This window comes from Mytilus californianus, unplaced genomic scaffold (assembly GCF_021869535.1).
Source record: "Mytilus californianus isolate M0D057914Y unplaced genomic scaffold, xbMytCali1.0.p SCAF_4, whole genome shotgun sequence".
Classification (NCBI taxonomy): domain Eukaryota; kingdom Metazoa; phylum Mollusca; class Bivalvia; order Mytilida; family Mytilidae; genus Mytilus; species Mytilus californianus.
The window spans coordinates 63,044,416-63,063,463 of record NW_026262690.1 but is presented as its reverse complement, the minus strand read 5'-3'; the positions used below and the strand labels follow the sequence as shown (position 1 = coordinate 63,063,463).

General features: G+C 32.4%; 1 protein-coding gene across 1 annotated transcript; it reads right to left on the bottom strand.

Moving 5' to 3' along the window:
* Positions 1-4,611: 4,611 nt before the first annotated feature.
* LOC127698613 (retinol dehydrogenase 12-like) lies at positions 4,612-19,037 on the bottom strand. Its single transcript, XM_052202159.1, has 7 exons — positions 18,870-19,037; positions 13,274-13,392; positions 10,556-10,711; positions 9,077-9,181; positions 8,100-8,309; positions 6,931-7,138; positions 4,612-5,826 (listed from the first exon to the last, which is right to left on the bottom strand). Exons 1-7 carry the CDS (start codon positions 18,974-18,976, stop codon positions 5,712-5,714), a joined length of 1,020 nt encoding a protein of 339 aa, XP_052058119.1. The 5' UTR covers positions 18,977-19,037; the 3' UTR covers positions 4,612-5,711.
* Between the last annotated feature and the right edge of the window lie 11 nt (positions 19,038-19,048).

The following is a 19,048-nucleotide window of genomic DNA, read 5'->3' as shown; positions in this document are numbered from 1 at the left end:
TTCAAAAATGGCTTTTTAATCTATATGTAACAAGCATTCTGAGAGTATTGCATGGCAATACATAGTCCCCTACCGGTTAAGAATTCATTGTACTGGAACAAAATGCTAACTTGATCTATAACTTGTCAAAGTGTAAACTATATAACAAATATCAAGTCAATATATTCAAGCATGACGAAAAAAAGGGTGGAAAACTGATTATTTGAGTGAATTTTCTAAGTCCAAGGACCACAACTCTGCACAAAATCATCAGACCAGAACAAAATTTGAACTTGATCTGTAACTTGTCATGATAAAACTGTATACCAATTATTAAATCAATATCTTCAAGCATAACAAAAAAACAGTGTGGAAAACTATTATTTGAGTGAATTTTCTAAGTCCAAAGACCATAACTCTGCACAAAATCATCAGACCAGAACAAAATTTGAACTTGAACTGTAACTTGTCATGATAAAACTATATACCATTTATTAAATCAATATCTTCAAGCATAACAAAAAAATGGGGAAAATTGATTATTAGGGTGAATTGTCTAAGTCCAAGGACCATAACTCTGCACAAAATCATCAGACCGGAACATTATTCGGACAGAGTGCAAACCTAAAGTCCCCTTCCACTTCATCAGTAGGGGACTAATAAAATAAGCATTCTGAGAGTGTTGCTTGGCAATACATAGTCCCCTACCGGTTAAAAATTCATTGTACTGGAACAAAATGCTATCTTAATCTATAACTTGTAATGGTGTAAACTATATACTAATTATCAAATCAATATCTTCAAGCATGACGAAAAAATGTGTGGACAAATGATAATTTGAGTGATTTTTCTAAGTCCAAGGACCATAACTCTGCACAAAATCATTAGACCGAAACAAAATTTTAACTTGATCTGTAACTTGTCATGATAAAATTATAGAACAAATAAAATATCAAGTCAATATCTTGAAGCATGACGAAAAAAGTGTGGAAAACTGATTATTTAAGTGAATTTTCTAAGTCCAAGGACCATAACTCTGCACAAAATCATCAGACCAGAACAAAATTTGAACTTGATCTGTAACTTGTCATGATAAAATTATAGAACAAATATCAAGTCAATATCTTGAAGCATGACGAAAAAAGTGTGGAAAACTGATTATTTAAGTGAATTTTCTAAGTCCAAGGAACATTACTCTGCACAAAATCATCAGACCGGAACAAAATTCGAACTTGATCTGTAATTTGTCATGATTAAACAATACACCAAATATCAAATAAAAAAAAAGTGTTGAAAACTGATTTGCCAGACTGACGGACAGACAGACAGACGGACGGAGTGCAAACCTAAAGTCCCCTTCGACTTCATCAGTAGGGGACTAAAAGAAAAGTAGGGGTTAGCTGCAAACATTTTAATGGCACTACATGGATTAAATCAGAGGATTCCGACTACCTGACAAAAAGTCAAAAACAAGAGGAGAAACATCAATACCATATTCATCCTGTCACATTTTTCACTCAAAATTCTGACCCAATTGCAATTTGTTTTGTCAAACCAAAATCTTATAGGATTGTAAGTATGCTTTGTTTTATCACCTTGTACTTTTATGACTGGGCTGTGGTTTTCTACAGCATTTGGTTAAAATTTCTGACCAGTTGAACAAATTAGAATGATAAAACAAATTGAAATTTTAAATGGAGAGCTACACTTACAGTCAAGTCACAGTAACTAATAAAATGCTCCGCAGGGCGCAGCTTGATACGACCGCAGAGGTCGAACCCTGAACAGTTGGGGCAAGTATGGACACAACATTCAAGCTTGATACAGCTCTGAATTTGGATTGTAATTAAATATTTGACACAGCATAGGTTTCTGACACAGAATGAATGTGGTCTAAAAATTTAAAATTTTAAATTGGACATTCACTTATTATGGTCCAATATCCAAAATCTAAATACATGGTTAGATTCAGCATATCAAAGAACCCCAAGAATTCAATTTTTGATGAAATCAAACAAAGTTTAATTTTGGACCCTTTTGACCTCAATGTGGACAAAGTTGATAACGGGGCCCAAAAATCAAAAATCTAAATACATGGTTAGATTCAGCATATCAAAGAACCTCATATATTCAATTTTTGTTGAAATCAAACAAAGTTTAATTTTGGACCCCGATTTGGACCAACTTCAAAACTGGGCCCATAATCAAAAATCTAAATACATGTTTAGATTCAGCATATCAAAGAACCCTATAAATTCAATTTTTGTTAAAATCAAACTTAGTTTAATTTTGGACCCTTTGGACCTTAATGTAGACCAATTTGAAAATGGAACCAAAAATTAAGAATCTAAATACACGGTTAGATTCGGCATATCAAAGAACCCCAATAATTCAATTTTTGATGAAATCAAACAAAGTTTAATTTTGGACCCTTTGGACCTCAATGTGGACCAACTTAAAAACAGGGCCCAAAATCCAAAAACTTAATACATGGTTAGATTCAGCATATTAAACAACCCCAAGAATTCAAGAATAAAAGCCCATTGAAATTGGTCAAGAAATAAGCAATTTATAAGAAGTATCTTCTTTTGCACAATACTGTGCAATTGAATATTTCTTGCTATTGCGCAATACTGCACAATTGACAATTTCTTGCTATTGCGCAATATTGTGCTATTGGATATTTCTTGCTATTGCGCAATACTGTGCAATTGAAGATTTCTTGCTATTGCGTAATACTGTGCAATTGAAGATTTCTCGCTATTGTGCAATACTGTGCAATTGAAAATTTCTTGCTATTGCACAATACTTATTATATAATAATTTACACATCCTGTTTGGTGTGTATCTCCTACTATATCATTCTTATTTGCTTTTAAATATAAATCAGAAATAACCAACTTAAAATGGAAAATTTTAAAAGAAAAAAAAAGGAAAAAAAAAAAATCCCCCCCCCCCCCCCAATTTTTTGAACCCCCTTATGATTCATCCCCCCCAAACTCAATCCCAGCCTTCCCTTTGTGGTATGGTACCTTGCAGTACAATTTCAGAGAGATCCATACACTTGAACACAAGTTATTGTCTGGAAACTAGAAAAATGTGTTTTTTGGCCCCTTTTTGGCCCCCAATTCCTAAACGTTTCGGGCAATTACCCCCAAACTCAATTCCAGCTTTCCCTTTGTGATATGGAACCTTGTAGTACAATTTCAGAAATATCCAAACACTTACACACAAGTTATTGTCATGAAACTAGAAAAATGCTTGATTTTTGCCCCTTTCTTGGCCTCTAATTCCTAAAATTTTGAGGCAATTACCCCCAAAATCATTCCCAGCATTCCCTGTGTGATATGGAACCTTGTGGTACAATTTCAGAGAGATCCATACACTTGAACACAAGTTATTGTCTGGAAACTAGAAAAATGCTTATTTTTGGCCCCTTTTTGGCCCCTTATTCCTAAACGTTTCGGGCAATTACCCCCAAACTCAATTCCAGCTTTCCCTTTGTGATATGGAACCTTGTAGTACAATTTCAGAAAGATCCATACACTTTCACACAAGTTATTGTCATGAAACTAGAAAAATGCTTGTTTTTTGCCCCTTTTTTGGCCCCTAATTCCTAATATTTTGAGGCAATTACCCCCAAAATCAATCCCAGCATTCCCTTTATGATATGGAACCTTGTGGTACAATGTCAGAGAGATCCATACACTAACACACTTGTGTCTGGAAGTTACAAAAATGCTTATTTTTGGCCCCTAATTCCTTAACTGTTGGTACCATAACCCCCAAAATCAATCCCAACCTTCCTTTTGTGGTATTGAACCTTATGGTAAAATTTCCTAGAGATCCATTCACTTAAACTAAAGTTAGAGTGCGAAAACCAATGTGTCTTCGGACGATGCCGGACGACGTCATACCAATATACGACCGCAAAAATTTTTGCGGTCGTATAAACATTCCATGTTCAGGGGTTATATAACAAACAAGACCAATGGATAAAGACCTGAGTCGCTGCATGTAATTGATTAAGGCAACATGTATACTGAAGCATAACTGATCATTCCCTTCCATAGAAGCCATGAAAAATTTGATGAAAATTTTCCTTGTACAGTGAGTGTTGTAAAATTTCAAACTATTGGCAAACATTAAGTGGTTGCACTGCTGATGGAAAAATTGCTTAAATGTTCAAACTCCAGACTAAATATAAAATTATTCCCTTCCATAGTAGACAAGAGTTTGACAAAAAAAATTGTCATTGTACAATGAGTGATATAAAATTTCAAACTATTGGCAAACATTAAGTAGTTCGACAGCAGATGTCAAATTCCTTAAACCCTACCACTCAACATTATCAAGCTCAAGACCAAATATAAAATCATTCCCTTCAATAGAAGCCAAGTTAAGCTTGGCGAAAGGTTTCTTCCCAATGTCTTTTGTACAGACAAGAGTGGAGTGGTTACTAGACTTTCGACGCAGGCAAAAATAGAAGTATTGTCAAACAAGAAACTGCTTGGCAGATCCGAAGATGGCTTAACAGAAGCTAATCTATAACAAAAGTTACAGATGGATGGACAGACAAGGTGATTGAAGTAAGGGAGGTAATAATAAAAACACTTGAGAAAAACCTCTACACATGTTTCTTTCAGTTTATTGTAAATATATATACTTTTATAAATGTATGATCATATAAATGTATTATGCACTGTGTATTTAAATGGAAAAAAGAAAATTGCTGAAAATTATTCATTTTCTAGTCTACTATACATATATCTACCCTCTATCAACAAAATACCCTCAATCTTATACTGTAAAATATCTAAACTATTTGCTGTATATGGCTTTTCAAAATACTTCAGCAAAAGTACTTGCATTCAATGATCTTGTGGGATAAGTGATCTTTGATGGATTTTCTACTATGGTTTCATGCTTTGCACATTATAAATCCCTTCCATTAGATTTAAAGGGAGAGGTATGATCATTATTTGGCCACTGAAATTTCAATTATTATAAAGGTTAAATTATACTTTTAAAATTATGTTAATTTTATTGATAAATGAACAAGCTGATATTATCTTGACACATACGTGAAGAAAGGTCAGTTGTGATGTCATCATGACATCATAAATATGTCAAAATTGACATTTCTCCAAAAATGGCCAATTTCCAACTGGTTTTTGTTCCAAATATATATAATATGTCTTGTAGCAATATATATTTTTGGATAAAGCATTGGCTCATATCTCTCAATGAGGCTAAATTACAGTTAAGCACAAAATGTAAGATGTTTAAAACTCTAAGGCAAAAAAGAAAGACAAAATTTAAAAACATCAATACTCATGATTGATAGTCTAATGTCATAAAAACTTCTGAAGTATGCTATTTGGCAGATTTTTAATAAAACTTAATTTTCAAATTCAGGGGCAAAAAAGGTGGCCTTATTATTCCTTCTCCTTTCTTATTCTATTAATGAAAAAAATGCTCAAAAATGGTTTCTTCATGAATAATAATTCTTTACTGTAAATGTATATTCAAGTGATCATTCACAACCAATGCATATAAATAAAAAAAGAAAAAGAAAAGTACAGGGTTTCTTATTGCAAAATATTTGACAACTAAAAACAGCTGTAAATCTTAATATCATGTACTTGATCTTTCCCTGAAGCAACCCTTACTAAATTTGAAATAAGTGATTGATATTTCAGATCTCTTTTTACAACAGGAATACAGTGTCATCATTCTATAACTCCAAATTCTTTTATATTTGTCATCTTCATGGCTTCTGACCATAACTTTTTCTGTAAATCGTCATTCTTAACTTTGTCATCATATTCTGTAATTGCACACTCCCTACAATAGAAATCAATGCATTAGAAATTTTTCAGTCTACATCATATTACAACTACCATTACAAATGATTTTTGTCCTTCATATACACTGATAAAAGTATTTTTACAGTTATCTTCACCCCAAATTTATTGTACTTTCCTATTGTTAATTTTCCTTTCCTCAATGGTGACGCTGTGTTAGCTCCTATAAATACGGTAGACTGTACATTTTCTAAGTTTGTTTGATATGCATGTTTGCAGTGAAATCTCAGAATTTATTGACCGTAACATTTTCATTACTAAAAAACTTACACAGCAATGAATCATATATCATAATTGGTCAAAACTTTAACTAAATTTTATCCTAACTTAAGTAATTTATTAAGGATGTATGATTACACTTGCAGGAATTAAATTTAAAATGGAAATCTATGCTCAGCTTTTATGGTTATGTACATTGTAATTATACAAACATTGATATTGGAAGAAAGTAATGACATATGCTTCAGTCATGGTTAATAATTGTATAATGTGTTTATGAGGTCAAAGCCAGCTGTTCCTGACACCATTTTTATTCATTTTAAGGCATCTTGGCCTTCAAAATAAGGCCTGGGTCAAGGTTATGGCATCTTTAAGTCAAAGAAAGCAATTTTTTAAAACTTATTTGTATCACTTGGATCTAAGCATGCAGTGCTATGAAATGTCCCAGACACTACTCGAATATATATACATATTATATGTTATTACAATTTATAATGTATAATATTATGCCAAGGGTCTTTCACCTTTGGAGTGTTGGCAAAAATTTCCCAGAAAAGGTTTCAAGACATTTATCATATGTGACCTCAACCTACAAGACATGCCTTTGGATCAACATAACAATCCAATCTAAATCCATAGGGAGTATTTTTGCCATGTATGACAATTATTAACATAAAATCAGCCTGCATTTCACAAAATGTCAGTAGAATACAATCAGTCTTAAATTTCCCCAACACTTTGTTTGCAAGTAGTGTTATAATAAAAAGTGGTACCTGTCTCATTCTCTACAATTTTACTTACATCTGAAACAAAATGTGAGCAATAAATGGATGCTTAGTGGCACAAACTCTCTGGCATTACTTACTTATATAAAAGTCCACTAGTTTTTCCAGCTAGTTCTGATAAAGCAGCGTATAAGACTGTCTGAGCACCATCATCTGCTGTTTTCATCAAAAACCATGTAATAGGAGCAAATGACATTGCAATAAATCCACTCTGTTGGAATGGCATGTGTCTATAAATTTTGGTTTTGGCAATACCAGGCAGAACTTGATGTACAGAGACTCCTTCTCCTGAAATAAGTTATGAAAAATATGTACCCGGTATATCAAAAGAAGATTATAAATTAGATTTGGGAAAAAATTACACAATAACTCAAATGGCATTCCAGAGCTACAAAATGCAAATTCATCTACCGTCCATATTCTATACAATTTGAATCACTCTGAACAAGCAAAGAATCAGTTAAATATCAACAAAGAAAAAAAATTGTTGCGCCAAACCAACTAAAAATAAAGTTGTCCAGTTTAATTTGATTTTTCTAGGTCTGTTCAATTTCATATTATAGATTAAAGATATATATTAATCATCGTTTTTACCTGTATAAGAATGATTTTTTTGTGGATCAAATCAGTAAATCAAATGATTTACCTTTGTTTCACTTTCAATGTTGACATTCTTTTCCTTTAAATAACTTAACATGCACAATGCATGCGTTATCCATCTCTAGCTTAGGGGTTAAATTGAAGTTCACATGAATATGGATTCAATGAGGTCGAATTATTCACTTGCAAGTGAATAATTCATCATCAATGTTTCTTAGCTTATTTTGACAAAATTGAACCATACTGGCTGCTAAAAGCAAATTATTATTTCACTATTTCACTTTCATTAATGATTGAACAAAAACAATCATACTTTAGATTTTTTATATATCTCGTAGCTAGTGCCCCTTTTAAGTTAGAGAACGGAAACAAAAAATTTAGCAATTTTTCCATTTGTAAAGGGCATAACTCTAGAACGGTAAAAGTGACGCCACCAAAATTCAAACTTGATCTGTATTTAGTGATAATAAGCATTGTGTATAAATTTCATAACATTTGGTTGAGACAAACTAAAGTTAGAGAACGGAAACCAACTTTGGGACGTATGTTTGTACATACAGACGGACAAGGGTAAAACTTAATGCCCCCTCCGCTATGGCGGGGGAATAAAAATATATATACTGCAGTAGCCTGATTCAGAACAACTTACTGTCCAAACGCTGAGCAAGATCTATTCCAAAAAGGACTAATGCTAGTTTACTCTGTCCAAACCCTGCTGATGTTGTGTAATCTTTTTCTAAATTAATGTCATCCCATTTTAATTCTCCTAGTGAATAAGCAGGTGCCACTAAATTAATTATCCTAGATGGTTTTGATGATTTTAACATGTCTAACAACAAATGTGTCAATAGAAATGGACCTACAATGTAAAAATATTCACCATTATTCAAAACAAGTCAACTGATGAATGAAAAGATGAGAATATAATCAAAGCATTAAGAACTGCAAAAAGCAGTTAACTTGAATAGGATATGATATGCAGTATTTTAACAAGAATCGACAACACATTAAATTTAATATTTAATATATCAATACTTATTCCTGAATTTTAGTTTTTACTGAATAAAAGGTTGCTGTCTGTCATTTTTTTTCCTTGTTTATTGTATTGTCATTGTTCAGGTTGTTGATTTTCTCGTTTGAATTGTTTCACTTTTTGTCATGTTGGGGCCTTTTATAACTTCCTATACGGTATTAGTTTTGTACATTGTTGAATGGCATATGCTTACCCATAGAACTTGCACTTAACAAATAACAATATAATGTGTTTTCCTTTACTCAAATGATGTTCTTATTTGTGTTATTTTTATTATTGTTAAGAAAAACATATTTGAACGCTCTAATCCAATTTAAGGGCATTGATGGCCTAGATTTCTAAGAAATTGAACAACTGTATCACTAGCCTGTCAACACTGAGGTTGTTAGTTCGAATTCTGCATGTGGCAGGTGTGCTCAACTCCAATCTTAATTGACTAGGATTGTAAGTTTTCCTACCGAAGGTCTGTGGTTCTCTCCGGGCCCCATCAACGAAATAGCATAATAGTGCTGAAAGTGGTGTTAAACACCAATCAATCAATCTAATCCAATTTGAAATTCATCTGAGTTACATTTTAGAAAACCATTACTTACTTAGAAAATTTACTTGGAATTGAGATTCAAAATTATCCTCAGTAACTTCCCTTGGACACATCATTACAGCAGCATTGTGTATCAGGTAGTGAAGAGTGGTCTCCTCTGAAATAAACAATTCAAAAAATTTTAATTCATATATACTTGACATAATTTCAATTATCTTAATGAAACGAAATAATTCTAATGCAAAATGAAACAGCTTTCTAAATGTTTATATGATTTATCACTGAAAAGATTATTGATTAATTGATTCCTTGGTCTACGGTCATAAAACTTTGCTCAGTGCTCAGAGTATAAAATTTGTGCCCAAAACACCAAATTCAGTATTTTGATTGGTTGAATTCTGAGTCTGAGTACGATAATTGTACTCAAAATACTTATGACCATGAGGCCTAGTGTCCAGGGACAATTATTGCATGTATATTCAGGATAATAACATGTTAGTGTCATATCCTGCTTTGAACTAGACAGACAGGCAGAATTTAGTGTGCATGCTCAAAAGAGAAAAGACAGCAGGGAGACATGAAACATTAGCTGGACATGGTATCCTGACCCTGAGAAAACCAATCTTTGTTTTTACTTTTTAAAGCTGCATGCTCAGCAGAGAAGCAGTACATTCCACAAAAATCCACCCACTGGTAAATTTTAAAAACAAGAAAGCCCATCACTGTAAGTTCTGCAATACAGCAATATGACAACTTTTATGCTCAGTTTAGAAAAACTTTATTGGCATCTCACTTAAAAGAAAACTGTTATTCCTTAGGTCAATGATAACAGAAATCTTTTTGATTATAATGTTCATCACTCATGCAAGTTCTACCCTAAATTTTCTATGTCTTTTCAAGATAGGGGGGCATTAAGGATCATAATAATCTCTAAATATGTTAAAATTTCAAATCTATTATGAAACAGGTGACAACTTTTCTCATAAAATTATAGAAAAAAATAATTCTTGGAAAATAACAAGAAATATTCAAATTTCTGAAATTACAATGAAAAAAATAAAGCATCATAAAATGTTTCCTATTAAGGATTAATTTTTTTTTATATGTTTGGTAAATTTTTATTCCAATTTCAAGTCCTAAAATTGCATATGAGAAACAACTTAACTTTATACTTTTACTTACTAATTACTTACTCACACTTCGTTGTTTCTCAATCAAAGAACCAATTGTCCAGGACAAAATTTGCAGAAAACAAATACTGGTTAATTGTTAATACATGTATTTTAAAAACATCTAATACAAACTTCAATTTTTATGGTCACTGTCATGATGAACGTTATAGAATATTGCTATTACAGATAACCATAGATGTGTTACATTTGTCATACTTATTATCACCAAATATGACATCAATATTCATCTACATGTCTAAGCAACATTACAGGGGCCACTTGTGAAGTATATAATATATGTGACGTCAGATGGTATATATATGCAGCCATGTTATTTATACATTGTTTACTAAACTCACTTTTTTTAAAGGCTTCCACAAAATCCCTGACAGCTTTAAATGATCTTAAATCACATGGGATAAAAAAGATGGTTTCATTTTTTGCAGTTGTTCTCATTTCTTCAACACATTTCTCTCCTTCTTCTTTGTTTTTACCACAAATATAAATTCTGGCACCTGAAATATTAGGAATAGTATGATATATTCTGTCATCTTTAATGTATATTTAACTGTATAAATCAAGCTTGTTTGTTTGTTTGCTGGTGTTTAATTCCACTTTCAGCACCTTTAGCTTTATCATGACAAGTTTTTATTGGTGAAGCAAATTGGAGTACCAGGAGTGAACCGACGACTTTCTCCAGGAAAACTGGAAATCCTTGTCAATAAAGATAAGAAAAAATCTTAAGTGGTAGGTATCTATAAAACAATAACATAGCAATGATAATTAAATTATAGAATTTTAAAAGTGCATATTTTAAGCAAATTATGTTACAACAGTGTTCACATCTATGCCAATCTTATGGAATAGGTAACTACTAGGTCCAATAGCTGGTTCAAATTTTTTATTTATGAGAGACTTATATAAAAAGTTTGTTTGATAGTGATTCTAATTTTATAGGTAAACCTTTCCATATAAATTGGTTTCTTTTTATATTAACAGTGCTTTTTATAGAATTTTCCAACTTTAAGATGGCTGCCAAGTCTTTTGGTATTGATTTCTTTACCAAATCGATTTCAGCTATCCAGTTTGATTTATTTTTTAGTTTATTCAAAATGACATCTTATGAAACGCAGCCTTTTTCATCTGTGATATCATTTACATAAATAAGATCGCTTTTAATCCAATTTTTAATAAAATGCTTCGCTGAGCGCAGCCTGATACGACCTCAAGGTCAAGCCCTGAACAGTTGGGGCAAATATCGACACAATATTCAAGTTTGATACTGTCTGAATTTGGATTGTGATCACATTTTTGACATAATATAGGTTTCTGACACAAAATAAATGTGGTCAAAGATCTTACAAATCTATTGCACAATACTGTGCATTTGAAGGTTTCTTCTTTCTTCTTGAAACTTTTCAAAAATTTGAAATTTGAAAAATTTAAAAAAAAATATGAACCCCTTATAAAAATTGGAACCCCCCCCGCCTCGACAAGATTTTTGAATCCCTCCTTAGAGCAATTACACACAAACTCAATCCCAGCAATTCCTTTGTAGTATGGAACCTTGTAGTACAATTTCAGAGAGATCCATTCACTTAAACACAAGTTGTTGTCTGGAAACTAGAAAAATGCTTGTTTTTGGCCCCTTATTCCTCCATCTTTGGGGCAATTACCCCCAAACTCAATCCCAGACTTCCCTTTGTAATATCGAACCTTGTGGTACAATGTCAGAGAGATCCATACACTCACACACAAGTTATTGTCCGGAAACTACAAAAATGCTTGTTTTTGGCCCCTTTTTGGCCCTTAATTCCTAAACTGTAAGCACCATAACCCCCAAAATAAATTCCAACCATCTACTTGTGATATTAAACATTGTGGTACAATTTCAGAGCAATCAAAATACTTATACACAAGTTATTATCCTGAAACTAGTAAAATGCTTGTTTTGGGCCCCTTTTGGGCCCCTAATTCCTAAACGGTTGGGACCATCATCCCCAAAATCAATCCCAACCTTCCTTTTGGGGTATTGAACCTTCTTAAAAAATTTCATAGAGATCCATTCACTTAAACTTAAGTTATTGTCCGGAAACCAAATGTGTCTTTGGACGACGACGACATCATACCATTATACAATCCCAAAAATTTGTTTGCGGTCGTATAAAACTATTGCTTTATTTTCAAATTTAATAAATTTATTGTTCCATAATATTTGTTTTCTTATATCTGTAAATGTTTCAGGCTTTTTCGTTAGACCCCCACCAGTTAATTTCCAACATTTAAGGATAGTTTTATAAAAATCTTGGATTCTTTCAAGGCTTTCTTCTGGATTATCCCCACTATTTGTTTGAAACACTAGCCAATTTGACCCAAAATTATAGAAATAGTACTGAGGTATAATTTTCCAATCTCCTTCACAATCACTTACTAGTCTTTTAACCCACATAGCTTTTAAAGCAAAGAAATAACTTCTTATATCTACATGTATCATATCTAATCCCCCTTTTTCAAATGGACTTATGATCGAATTTCTTTTAACTCTATCTGGTTTATTATCCCAAACGAATTTAAAACAACTTTTCTATTTCTTTCAAATATTTCTCAGGAACTATACATGCAGTTCCTATAAAAGTGAAAATGGACACAATTAATGTTTTAATTATCAAAATTTTTCCAAAAAATAATAAGATTTCTTTTCTGCCAAGAACAAAATAATCTATTCGTCTTTTCAATTTTTATTTTCCCAATTTAGTTTTTCACATTCCTCTCTACAGTACTCAATATCTTATTTTACAACCAGGTTTGGAATTTTTCGTCTAGAGCCTAAATCACAAACACTTAAAAATCACAAAAACTTAAACATATGAACAGCTTAAACATATGAACCATCTTATTCAAAAGGCACAAAAAGACCTAGGAAAAGTGATTCTTGCTTCTGAACATAACCAGTAACAAAGAGGATGTACTTGTGTCATAGTTTTATCTACCAAAGAATCATAGCAAAATTTGAAATACCATCAAGAAAATACTTGACCTCAGTAAAAGCTAATACATTTTGAATTGAAGGATCATACCTCTTTTGGCCATATCCAGTGCTGTCCATTTTCCAATACCTTTTGTGCCACCAGTTATAATTGCTACTTTCCCTGTCAGTTTTAAATCTGTCATACAACGAGCTCCTCTCATATATTGTCTGAATAAAGATAAATAAAAATAATGGAGGAAAAATGATGAGCTTGTATATCTGACCCATGAAAAAAAAATATAAATGTGGATAGTGTCCACATGTGGACACAGATGATGCCCCCGCTTGCATATCATATAGTTATAAAGGGACATAACTCAAGAATGGTAAAAGTGACTCCACCACATTTCGTACTTAATCTGTATTATGTAGTAATAAGCATTGTGTATAATTTTCATAACATTTGGTTGAGGCAAACTAAAGTTAGAGAACGGAAACCAAAAAATTGTACATTATCTTAGTTTTGAGGTAATGAATATTGTGTATAGGTTTCATAATGTTTGGTTGGGGCAAACTTAAGTTACAGAATGGAAACTAAAAATTTTGCAATCTTTCGATTTATAAAGGGACATAACTCAACAATGGTTAAAGTGACACTACCCAAATTCATCTTGATCTGTGTTTTATCAGTGGAAGGCAAAATTAAACATTGCATTGTATAAAGCATTGACTGTAGTTGGTTCAACTATAATCATGGACAAAGGAAGATAACTCCAATTTTAAAAATTACTTGAATAATGACATTGATATTTTTAGAAATTACATTTAGTTAAGACAAACTCAAGTTAGAGAACGGAAACGAAAAATTCAGCATTTTTTTCATTTGTAAAGGGGCATAACCCTAGAACGGTAATCAAAGTGCTTGTAAGCACTGAATGGTAAAGATTGCTTTAATTTATCAGTAGAAAGTAAAATTGAATATTGCATTGTATAAAGCATTGGTTGTAGTTGATTCAACTACCATTATGCACAAAGAAAGATATCTCCAATTTTCAAAGAAGACTTTAAAATATTTTTAGAAATGAAGGGTAATAAAATGCTCCGCAGGGCGCAGCTTGATACGACCGCAGAGGTCGAACCCTGAACAGTTGGGGCAAATATGGACACAACATTCAAGCTTGATACAGCTCTGAATTTGGATTGTGATTAAATATTTGACACAGCATAGGTTTCTGACACAGAATGAATGTGGTCTAAGAACTTAAAAATTTTAAATTGGACATTCACCTATTATGGTCCAATATCCAAAATCTAAATACATGGTTAGATTCAGCATATCAAAGAACCCCAAGAATTCAATTTTTGATGAAATCAAACAAAGTTTAATTTTGGACCCTTTTGACCTCAATGTGGACAAAGTTGATAACGGGGCCCAAAAATCAAAAATCTAAATACATGGTTAGATTCAGCATATCAAAGAACCCCATATATTCAATTTTTGTTGAAATCAAACAAAGTTTAATTTTGGATCCCGATTTTGACCAACTTAAAAACTGGGCCCATAATCAAAAATCTAAATACATGTTTAGATTCAGCATATCAAAGAACCCTAAAAATTCAATTTTTGTTAAAATCAAACTAATTTTAATTTTGGACCCTTTGGACCTTAATGTAGACCAATTTGAAAACGGAACCAAAAATTAAGAATCTAAATACACGGTTAGATTCGGCATATCAAAGAACCCCAATAATTCAATTTTTGATGAAATCAAACAAAGTTTTATTTTGGACCCTTTGGACCTCAATGTGGACCAATTTAAAAACGGGGCCCAAAATCCAAAAACTTAATACACGGTTAGATTCAGCATATTAAAGAACCCCAAGAATTCAAGAATAAAACCCCATTGAAATTGATCAAGAAATAAGCAATTTATACGAAGTATCTTCTTTTGCACAATACTGTGCAATTGAATATTTCTTGCTATTGCGCAATACTGTACAATTGACAATTTCTTGCTATTGCGCAATATTGTGCTATTGGATATTTCTTGCTATTGCGCAATACTGTGCAATTGAAGATTTCTTGCTATTGCGCAATAATGTGCAATTGAAGATTTCTTGCTATTGTGCAATACTGTGCAATTGAAAATTTCTTGCTATTGCACAATACTTATTATATAATAATTTACACATCCTGTTTGGTGTGTATCTCCTACCATATCATTATTATTTGCTTTTAAATATTAATCAGAAATAACCAACTTAAAATGGAAAATTTTAAAAGAAAAAAAAAAGGAAAAAAAGAAAAAAAAAAAGTAAAAAAAAATCCCCCCCACAAATTTTTTGAACCCCCTTATGATTCATCACCCCCAAACTCAATCCCAGCCTTCCCTTTGTGGTATGGTACCTTGCAGTACAATTTCAGAGAGATCCATACACTTGAACACAAGTTATTGTCTGGAAACTAGAAAAATGCTTATTTTTGGCCCGTTTTTGGCCCCCAATTCCTAAACGTTTTGGGCAATTACCCCCAAACTCAATTCCAGCTTTCCCTTTGTGATATGGAACCTTGTAGTACAATTTCAGAAATATCCAAACACTTACACACAAGTTATTGTCATGAAACTAGAAAAATGCTTGTTTTTTGCCCCTTTTTTGGCCCCTAATTCCTAAAATTTTGAGGCAATTACCCCCAAAATCAATTACAGCCTTTCCTTTGTGATATGGAACCTTGTGGTACAATGTCAGAGAGATCCATACACTTACACACAAGTTATTGTCTGGAAGTTACAAAAATGCTTATTTTTGGCCCCTTTTTGGCCCCTAATTCCTTAACTGTTGGTACCATAACCCCCAAAATCAATCCCAACCTTCCTTTCGTGGTATTGAACCTTATGGTAAAATTTCATGGAGATCCATTCACTTAAATTAAAGTTAGAGTGCGAAAACCAATGTGTCTTCGGACGACGCCAGACGACGACGACGACGACACCAACGTCATACCAATATACGACCAAAAAATTTTTAATTTTTGCGGTTGTATAAAAATTGCTTTAATTTATCAGTGGAAGGCAAAATTAAACATTGCATTGTATAAAGCATTGATTGTAGTTGATTCAACTATAATCATGGACAAAGGAAGATAACTCCAATTTTATTTTAAAAATTACTTGCTATTTAGAAAAAAAAAGAAGAAAAAATTAACAATTTTTCCATTTGTAAAGGGCATAACTCTAGAACAGTAAAAGTGACGGCACCAAAATTCAAACTTGATCTGTATATTGTGGTAATTAGCATTGTGTATAAGTTTCATAACATTTGGTTGAGGCAAACTTAAGTTAGAGAACGGAAACGAAAAATTTGGCAATTTTTCCATTTGTAAAGGAGCAAAACTCTAGAACGGTAAAAGTGACGCCACCAAAATTCAAACTTGATCTATATTTAGTGATAATAAGCATTGTGTATAAGTTTCATAACATTTAGTTGAGGCAAACTAAAGTTAGAGAACCGAAACCAACTTTGGGACGGACGGACGGACCGACAGACGCACAGACGGACAAGGGTAAAACTTAATGCTCCCTCCGCTATGGCAGGGGCATACATAGCAAAATTCTTTCACTCAGTCTTAATCATGATAATTTTGTTGATAAATAGGCTGGTATAATCTGGACAGTTTTAAGAGCAGATATGTCAGTTGTGATGTCACTTTGTTATAATAAACATATAATTTTATGAACTATCCCTTTTTACAATGACTAGTACATACAGTGCAGATGTAAATCATTTAGCAAAGAATCAGGACTATTTCCTGTTTGATCAGTTAAACCAACCCTTTTGAGGATTGCTTTTCTCCTCTAAATTACCATTGCACTCTCTTCCTTTGTAGGAGTGTGAGAGGAAAATTATGTTTTTAATGAGGCAGGTGCTACCTGATGTGCTCCTGGAGGTTATAAAACTTCTATATATATTTATAATATTGAATACAAAATTTGAAAGACCCTTATAAAATTCTTCTTCAAGTAAGAAACCACCATCAACTGGTTTAACTATCCAGGTTCCTGCCACATTATTGAAGTGAGCACACAAATATTTTTAAATTTGATAAACAAAAATGGGTACAATTTATATATATATATATATATATATATATATATATATACTGTTTTACAGGCGCAATTAAAAACAGCTAAGCCTCGAAAGATTCAGGACTCTGGACAGAGACAGAGCAGGTTGGCAAGGTTTTCCACTCCAATTGATTTAGGATAATATGACTCATTCCATACAATTGCTATGGGTAGCTATATATATATATACCGTTTCGATCCCTAACATCACTGAAGAGACATTAGTTGTCGAAATCTGGATATGGTGTACAAGTTTTTGCACCTCATGTTTGTGGTATACCATCTTTTCCACAAGTTTATTGTTTTCTGTTTGGTATTAGATTAATATTAAGATCCATTTTGTTAGATCTGGTGATCAATTTATTTGGCAATCTCCAATGGCAGTCAGCAGGGTTTAAGAACATCAGTTGTTCGACCTGTTAGTCAAATGCGTTTTGTTAAAATAGACTTTTTCACTTTTTTTGGTCTTTTGGAATTTGTTGTTTGTGCTGTATTTAGACCCCTCTACCAAGTAATTTGTTTTACATGCACACGTATAAAAATTGCGGTTTTTATCCAACGCAATCATAGGTTTGAACGTTGTTTTCAATTTAGACTTTTATATATATATATATATATATTTATATATATACAACTCGTCTAAACATCAGCCCATCAATGTTAGATCTGTAAATTTGCTTTCGCAAATTTTTTGTTCTTCCCTCGCCGGGATTCGAACTCATGCTACTGAGGTATCGTGACATCAAATGTTGTAGAGTTGTCACTGGTTCAGACGTACTTATATATATATATATATATATATATATATAGTCACATTTGTTAAAGACTCTATAGTATTACAAGTTTTATTTTGATTGAATAATTTATACATGAAAGCATTCATACTTTTTCAAACTTGCTGAAAATAATATTGTCCTTTGGCTAATTTTTTTTAACAGATCTAAATTTGCAGGAAATGGTATACTCATCTAACATGTATAAGATGTTTTACAAAAAAACCTTTCACAAGAAAACAAAAACCAGAAAGAAGTTTTATCGCAGCCATGTTTTTGGAAGGTTGTTCAGGGCCATAGAATATAGACAAAAATCAACCATTCTATCAATAATGTAGTCCAAATAATAGGAAGGCGTTTGAGCAAAAAATTAAAATGGCCTTCCAAAACTTCATATAATTAATATTTGACTACCATTTATAAACCAATCTCAAGTTGTTTTTTTAAAGGTGATTATCAAATGAATTACAACAGTTGACCCTAGGTAAATCAGCATAAACCAATTCAACGAAAAATTGATTCAATTGTGATGAAATAACATAAGCATTCAAAAGTCTTCTAATAGTAATAATCTGATTTGGATAGGTCATGTAGGTAGGAAAAGCAAAAGGGGGAGAGTCAAACATAAGATACTAAAGTCCCACAGTTCTTCCAAACTTCATTAGCTGCTAGAGTATGACAGGGAAATCCATTTTTATTTATAAAAAACATTCAAAGAGTATAATAAAACTTTTTTGTTGGAGAAGGAAAAACTTCAAAAGGGGGATGGTCAAAAATTAGATGTCAGGTGTAACAGTTTTCAACACACCTTAAAGCGTAACCAATACCAATGGCGAAGGCTATAATGATTGGCCACCAGGATTCATACAAAGCCTCGGGGTTGGGAAGACCTTCTAAAGGGTTTGGTCGACTCATATTTTCAGTTTTCGATGTGGCCCAAAGCGTGTATTCTGGGTTTCAGCAGAAAAGAAGTTAAAGGGAGGTAAT